General features: G+C 51.8%; 1 protein-coding gene across 1 annotated transcript; it reads right to left on the reverse strand.

Annotated features, from left to right (window-relative positions):
* Positions 1–275: 275 nt before the first annotated feature.
* Positions 276–2,378, reverse strand: DDIT4 (DNA damage inducible transcript 4). Its single transcript, XM_016224006.2, has 3 exons — positions 2,277–2,378; positions 1,888–2,152; positions 276–1,614 (listed from the first exon to the last, which is right to left on the reverse strand). The coding sequence occupies exons 2-3, from the start codon at positions 2,090–2,092 to the stop codon at positions 1,121–1,123; spliced, it is 699 nt and encodes a 232-aa protein (XP_016079492.2). The 5' UTR covers positions 2,093–2,152; positions 2,277–2,378; the 3' UTR covers positions 276–1,120.
* Between the last annotated feature and the right edge of the window lie 5,825 nt (positions 2,379–8,203).

An 8,203-nucleotide genomic window follows, 5' to 3' on the forward strand; every position in this document is an offset into this window, starting at 1 on the left:
GCCAGGTGAGCTCTGACTACAGGCCTCTGTGGGAGGTCTGACTCACTCCTTACCTTTTTGAGATTTTCCCTGGTAGCCTCAGTCAGCAGAGCCAGGGATCCAGAGTCCTTGGCACAGATGGCACCCAACCCACATACCTCCATTACCAGGCTGGCAGGCAGCCTCGGAAAGGTACAGAGAAACACGGGTGGACCCGAATCTGATGAGACCCACCTTTTAACAGCACCCATCCCACTCCTTTTTATTTCTTAGCACTAATAAGAGACTCAAGCAACTTTTAACAAACACTTTTTTATTAGAAAAGTAAAAAATATTGCATAGGTCTTAATACTTGAACATCAAGTGTATTCATGAACAGCGAGTATCTTCATGTAAACAGTTCTAGATGGAAGACCCAGATGGCACTCCTCTGGGGGAGGGGTTCCAGCCCCACCCCAATCAGCCCCACCCCTCACAGATACACTTTTCAGTACACATCAGGGGATGGGCCAAATGCAGCTCCCAGGTGTATTTTTTTCTCAAGTGTCAAAGATCCCCAAGTGATCCCAACACCCTCCCCTTTCTACTCTTACATTCATGCGTCTGTAAGATAGCTGCCTAGAACAGGTCAGTAGTGAAGCTCCCATCAAAAAAACAAAAGATGCAAAAACAAAGAACAACCACATTCGGCCCCTTCAGACCATGAGATACACAAAACACCTCGATGACTTCCCCCCTCCCACCAGGGCCAGCTACCTTGAGCACACACCCATTGCAATTACAGAGAGGCCAGTGCAGCCCAGCTGCTCTCCTGGCTTTCACACCACTGTTGTCTTAACTGTCAGTAACAATAAAAATAAGGTACATGCTACATACACATCCAGCCAGAAGCCTGGTTGGCCCCTAAACCTTTGTTTCATGCTACAGTACTGAGGGGCAAGCTGTACCCCCAATGAGAAGCCACCTACACACACCTCAGTGAGCTTCCCAGGAAACACTTTCCTCCACCTCACCTTCCTCCCCTCAGGTGGCTGTTGTCAGTTCTCTGACAGGCATCAGTTCCTAGCTCCTGCCTGCCAGTGTCCACCCCAAAAGTTCAGTTTTCTGCTGTAGGGGCAGTGTCAACCCCCCAGGCCCAAGTTCAACACTCCTCAATGAGCAGCTGTTCTGAGCTGTACAGCTTCTTCTTGATGACTCGGAAACCGGTGCTCAGCGTCAGGGACTGGCTGAAGCCAGGGACGAAGGGAGAGTTGGCGGAGCTAAACAGCCCCTGGATCTTGGGCCAGAGGCGAGAGTCCAGGCGCAGTACGAGGGTCAGCTGGAAGGTGGGTACCAGGCTAGGGTCGAGAGCCAGCTGGCCTATGCTGTGGCAGCTCTTGCCCTGTTCTACGCAGACGTCCAGCAGCGCCCCCCGCAGGCCGCACGGCTCACTGTAGGCTAGGCGCAGCAGTTCTTTGCCCACCTGGCTCACCAGCTGGCCGGGCATCAGCAGGCGCGCGGGGCGCCGCGAGCCCAGTCGTGCCTGGGCCAGGCTCTCCTGCAACAGCTGCATCAGGTTGGCACACAGGTGCTCGTCCTCAGGATCGCTGAGCAGCTCAAAGTCAGGCAGGGACACCCCATCCAGGTATGCCGAGTCTGAAAGGGAGAGCACACAGGGGAGGTTGTAAGAGCAACTCACTAGCGGGGAGATGCTGTCTCGCTGAGAAACCAGCACTTCTGCCCATTCCGTGCTCCATTTTCCACGCCACACTCGTGCTCTGCACTCCAACCCCTCTCCCACACTCCTGCATCCCTCTGCAGTCGGGGCTCTAATGGGACAGGAAGCCAAGGTGGGTTTGACTCTTTCCAGTGCGGCGCCCCTCTCACCTCCCCGACCCCCGAGTCGCGGCGGGCCCCTGCAAGGCTTACCTTCCTCCGGCCCAAAGCCACTGTTGCTGCTATCCAGAGACTCGCAGTCCGAGCTCTCCAGGCTCGCGCAGCGGCCGAGCCCCTCTTCTCGGGCCGCCGACACCCAGGCTGAGCGCGGCGGCTGATCTGGGGTGGGAGTTCGCGACAAGGACGAAGGCGATGAGGACGACGATGACGACGAGAAGCGATCCCAAAGGCTAGGCATGGTGAGGACTGACGCCAGGACGTTTGCCGATGAGCTCAGGGTACGGGAGCGCGGAAGACGCTGTAAGACAAGAGGGGCACGGACCTGGCGTCAGTCTGGGGGCTGGACCATTGGGCGAACGCTAGGACCCGCACGACTGAGGCCTCCCCGCGCAGGGATCGGCACATCGAGAAGGGACACTCACCAGCTAGCGCGGTCAGCGAGAGCTGCTGGAACAAGTGCCGCTTGAATGGGTGCGCGAACTGGTGCCAACCACCCAGCGCTGCCCAGACTTGTCCTTCCTATCCACTCTCACCTCCCCCGTGGCCTGCCGCGGTCCCTAGCACCAGCGCTCAGAGGCCTATAAGGACTAGCGCAGAGGAGCCACGCCCCCTCAGGGTTACAGCCCAATCCAGACCCGGGAGTGTGGCCCACCTCGGCCAATGGGCTCCGGGCGCACGTTCGCAACGTTCTCTCCTGCCCGGTGACAGCGGTCTGGCCCCGCCCCCGCTAAGCCCCAGCGCTAGCTCCACCGAACCCCGAGCCTTGGCCACGCCCCCTTTCTAGAAAGGCTCGGTGCAGCTGCCAAGGTCCCGGAGGGCGCTCGCGGCAGGGGAGGATCAAGGAAAGACTTGTTTATTATAGGGTCGTGCTGCTGGGGGATGGGGTAGCCCGTCCCCGAGCGGAGGGAGAGGCAGGGGAACTTGAAGGGGCGGCGGACAGGGAAAAACGGTTGCCCCGGAGTCTGGGACCCTGGAGCTAAGAGTACAGCTGGGCGCACGGGTGGATGCCCGCGCGACGGCGGCAGGGGAGCTGACTTTAACCCGGCCGGCCCTCGCGCACGTACCGCACGCTAGCCCTGCCCTGAGAATGATCGGGATATGGGGATAGGGTCCAAAGACTGGGCAGCTTCGGGCACCGAGCTCCCCCTACCCCGCGGACCACTTGCCCACCTACCCACCCGCCCATTACTCTACAGCCCCAGGGGATGGGTTAATGAGGGGGTCCGTAACCCCCACATGTGCCTAGCCCCCAAGCCGTGTTCTTTCCCACCTCCCAACTGCTCCCAAGGAGAGGGTTTGGGGAGGGTGGTTAAACGAATGTTGATGGGCTGGGGTTCCTAGCGCCTGGTCCTGGGGTTGAGAACTGGTGGGACCCATATCAGATGGACGCACTGACCCACCCTTGTCCCTAGAGATGTCTGCGATGCATAACTGACTCCCCGGCCCACTGCGGCCAGGAGCCCTCCGGCGTCCGTCGGGTCCTAGCGCCCCTTCTTCCAAAGCGCTTTGTGTAAAAGACCCGAATTGTTGCATCAGGACCGAGATCTAGATCTCTGGGAAAGCCCGGGAGTGCAATGGCCATCCCAAGTTTCATCATTCAGGCGGGGCCACAGGAAATCTGGCCTGGCGGCGGTGCTCTAAGTCACATAGTGATTGCTGAGGATGGGAATAGGTTCGGACGGTCTCGACCTTTACTTCTTTAAAGGTTTATCAATCTGGGACAAGGGGATCCTGATGGAAGAGGGAACCAAACTTACATCAGATGCTCCAGCTCCGGGGCAGGCGGGAGCTGAACCAGATCAGACAGGTGAGCCTCGCCTCAGGGCAGGGTTGCACGTGACTGCTGACTCCTGCTGGAGAGGTCTGGCCACTGCCAGTCCCACCCCATCCCCATTTAAAAATAAAAAAAGGCTGACTCAGGGTCCATCAGTGCAAATCAGGACTTAAAACTGGAAAGGATCGGAATTCAAGCCCTGCACCCCACGCTCAATTTCCAGATGGGAAACCACCTCTGGAAATAAATTTATGGATAAAAAATAAATTATGGGACTCAGATTAGGAGCTATCTTCAAGACTGCAGCAGAATAGAGTAGTCCCTTAGCCTCTGGAGCTTGCAAGGCCTAAACTCTGGCCCTTTCTCACTTATCCTTCAAACTGCTGCCACTTGCTGGGAACCTTAAAGACACCAACCAGGTCAGGGTAGTTATGCGAAGTGTTTGGAGGGCTAGGGGTAGATGACATCTTCTTGAAGTGGGAAGAAGAGAGTTGGGGGCTACCTGTATGGTTGTGTCTTTCTGTGGCTCAGGAGAGATGATCAGGGAATTAATTCATCAAAGGACCTTTACTCCTCTCTTTCACCAGACTGACTGGGCTGGGGACACTTGAGACAGCAGGAGATAGACTGAGGGTAATTCTTTTCTCTCTCTCTGGCAGAGGAAAAAAGGAGGGGGTATATTTCAGAAAACTGTGGAACACTAATCTAAGAAAAGCAGAGATATTTTTAAAAGTGGATCTTTATAAACAAAATAATTCAGAGCCAGTTTGGTAAATTTGGTTTACTAGGAATCATTCATTCACTCAATAAACACCATCATAGAAGCAGTGTGCTAAGCACCTTTATTCATTCCCTGTCTCATTCTGCTAATAAAACAGCTTTTCCCAAATGGGAAGGACTATGTTAATGGGAACTAAGTAATTTTGTTTCTTTTCAAAAGAAATCCATTAATGTTGTTGTCTCATTGTGTTTTTAAAAAGGACAGGCAGTCTTCACCCTGCAGCATTTTCCCAGAGTGTAAGGGAGTGGGATATGGGGTAAAAAAAACAAAAAAAACACCTTCGAAGAGGCCTGGCTGAGGCCTAGAAGGGGGAAGGGAAGAGAACTCCACGTGGCTTCCACGCTGATACTCTTCACTCTTGTAAAGGAGGGACAAAGCCTCATACCATTGTCTGCCAGGAGAACCATTGGACTTGAAAGGGAAATTTCCTGTTAGTCCCTCTGAGGAACCAGGGTGCAGGGTCTTGGTTCATCCTGTGAGGTGAAGGGTAGGATCCCTTCCTCCTAGCTGGAGATGAAAAGACTTTGTTATTACCTCGCACACCCTTCCCTGCATTGAAGCAGATGGGGTGGGGGAAACCCAAAAATGTGGCACTCCTGGGAGGAGGCATCTCCATCCTCTGACCTTTGAGCTAGACCTCATCAGAGCCCTCAAAGATCCTATAAAGCCTGTGTTTAGTGTGCTTCTCTCCCCCACTCCCCATCTTGGGCCTAGGCTTGCCTTAGAGACCCAGCTCTGACATCCTTTCCTCCAGGAAGCCTTTCCCAGTGCCCCCACTCCAAACCTCCATCCCTTAGGTGCCCCTCCTCAGGTCATCCTTACACCTTGTGTATAGCTCTGTTAATAATTGTTTCTACTTTTATCTTCCCACTGGACTATGAGCTTGTTGAGGGTGGTAGTCTACTCTTCTTAACTTCCAGTAGAAGCTCAATGAATATTCCCAAGGTGAATAAATGAATGAGTGGATAAATGGATGGCTAGATTAAGCAAGAAGGTGGGTTATCCCAGAATTGCAGGCCTACATCTGGATTCCCAGCATCTAGGTGGGCCTTTGGGATGGCCCTTCAGAAGACCGTGATGCTACTACCTTTCTATCCCCTTTCTGACAAGTGCTATCAGGAACCTTGGATGGATCTGAGCATTTCCCTTTCTCTTCAGCTCAGGTCTGGGAGTGGGGCTTCTAAGGTAACCTAGTTCTTATCATTGGAATATTGTCAGCAACCCCAGGAACCTGGGGAGAGAGGTGACATTGTACAGATGGCTGACTTGTTGTGGGGAATCTTTAAAGCAATTAGTACTTTACCTTCACGGGCCTCAAAATACTTTAAAAAACTTTTTTTGAGATGAAATTTACATATAGTAAAACTAACCATTTAAAAGTGAACAATTCAGTGGCATTTAGTGTATTCACAATGTTGTGCAACCACCACCTTTATCTAATTACAAAACATCTTTCCTTCCAAAGGAGACTCCCCAAACCATCAAGCAGTTACTCTTCTCAAAATACTTTCGAAGTTTTTATTCCTTTGTTGTAGGGAGTAAAGCTGTCCCTTTGCATAACTCCAGAGGGCACCGGTCCCATTAGAGTCTCTGCATTTACATATGCCTCCTGGGGAGTTGTGCTCCCAGGAGCACTGGACACATAGACACAATGTGCAACTCGAATCTGCATCAAGACAACCCTGATGGGGACACTGGCTGTGGGCTAGTGTCACGTCCTGGGTGACTCAGGCCCATGGAGTTAACCAGACCCCATGTCCCAGTCTCTGTGGCTAGAGGGCCGACCATGCAGACATTGTCTCCTCCTGGGCTCTGCTCCATTCCCGTGGGACCCGCTGCAGCCTGCAATTTAAAGTCAATGAGCACTCATGCCTGGCCACCTGCCCCTCCCTGTTCAGGCGGTTTCTGTCCTGCGCACCAGTTCCCAGGGCCTCAGTGTGGTAAGTTGCCCAAGTCGGGTTTGGGGAGTTGAACCAGATCTTGGGGTGGGGGTGTGATTCTGGGAACCTCAGAATGCAGGATGGGAACCCCTGAAGGCCAGCTAGCTTGCCTGCACAGCTCTGGCCCACAGCCCTTTGGAAACTTCTCCGGAAGGGAGTATAGGTGGCAGGCAGAGCCAGTGGGTCAGGAGGTGGTGTGGTGGTAGGAGACAGGACAGTGAAGCCAGCAAAAGTATTCCCAGCACTAATGTGCTTTTTTTACTTGAAAAACAATAGTCCAAATGGGAAGATTATAAGTGCACCTGGTTGACTTGGAGGGCTATGACAGCCTAGGGCTTCACCTAGGGTTTTCACAGTGCAATGGGAGGGAGAATTAAAAACTCCGTGGGGAGTCTTTTTGCAAACAAAGCTTTTTGTTTGTTTGTTTTTAATCCTCACCCGAGGATATTTTTCCCATTGCTTTTCAGAGAGTGTGGAAAGGGGAAAGGGAGAGAGAGAGAGAGATTGATTGGTTGCCTCCAGCATGCACCCCAGCAGGGGCCTGGGATCCAGCCTGCAACCTAGGTAACTTCCCTTGACCGGAATCAAACCCCAGACCCTTGAGACCCTTCAGTCTGTAGGGCTGACGCTCTAACCACTGAGCCAAACCATCTAGGGCAACAAAACTACTTTTTGAAATGGAAATACTAAAAATACATTGTATTGTGCAGCCCTTCAAAGAAGCTTTTAAAATGTATTACCTACTTAAACCTTGAGGAATGAATATAGTGCCATTCTACAGATGAGGAAACTGAGGCCCAGAGAGATTCTTTATTAATCAATGACTTTCAAGCCTGATGGATAATTGGAAACATCTGAGGATTTCCAATTATCCTAACTCCCATTCTGATTTGGAAGGTCTGGATGAGGCCCTTTTGTACAAAAGCTCTCCAGGCAGTCCAGATGTTCTCCTTTAGTTGGGTTGTCTGCTGCTGACCTCCCAGAAAGATAGGTCCAGGAAGGAACACTGGGTTGGCTCCCCAGACTGTCAAAGGGCCTCCCTGTGGGCTGGGGATGGGTTAGGGGCTGGTGAGGTGGCATGCAGCTATGGAGACTAGGCCCACACGCGAAAATGATGAGCTCACAGCCAGCCAGTTCTGCTGGGCTCCTAGGATTCACAATGAGGTAGGATAGCAAGTTAGGAAAATTTCCTGACCAGTGGAATGAGGGAAACTGAGACAAGATAGTTAAACAAGGCTGAGCAATTAACCGCCTGCTAATTAATCACAAGATCTTATCTTTCTAACCAAGGACACTTAGGAGCAGATGCTTTATACCTTTCCTCCCCAACCAGAGAGTGAGTAGTTTAAATCACCCTAGTCAGGGAGAGAGATAACAGACCGAAATGGATGAAGTCAGAGGAATAAATAACAACAACAAAAGAGCCCAATTAGAGCCAAACAAATCCAAGATAAAAGTAAGGCAGTGAAGCTGACCAGGGAATGATCCCAATCTCCCTAAAGGCTCATTTTGATGTATCAGCATATTAAAGAACATACCTGGAAAGCTGTTGAATATTCTTTTGAGACCCTTCCCTGAGACCTCCCCTAAAACTTCCACCTTTAGAGAACAGATAAAAACCCTCAACACAGAAGGGGTGGTGTGGCATGCCCCTCTTGTCTAGACAGAGGTCCAAGGTCAGGTGCAGAAAGCCTCTCATCCCTGAAAGGGGGCTGACTCCTTGCCTGTCATGGAACGTTTGTGGGGAACCTGATATTATATTGTTTAACAATCTAGTTTAAACCATTGTTTAACTTTTAAAGGTTTTTTTATTTACAAACCCTTGTGTGGAGGGCTGACTTTCAATAGATCACA

Source organism: Miniopterus natalensis, chromosome 14 (genome assembly GCF_054644295.1).
Source record: "Miniopterus natalensis isolate mMinNat1 chromosome 14, mMinNat1.hap1, whole genome shotgun sequence".
NCBI classification, from domain to species: Eukaryota; Metazoa; Chordata; class Mammalia; order Chiroptera; family Miniopteridae; genus Miniopterus; species Miniopterus natalensis.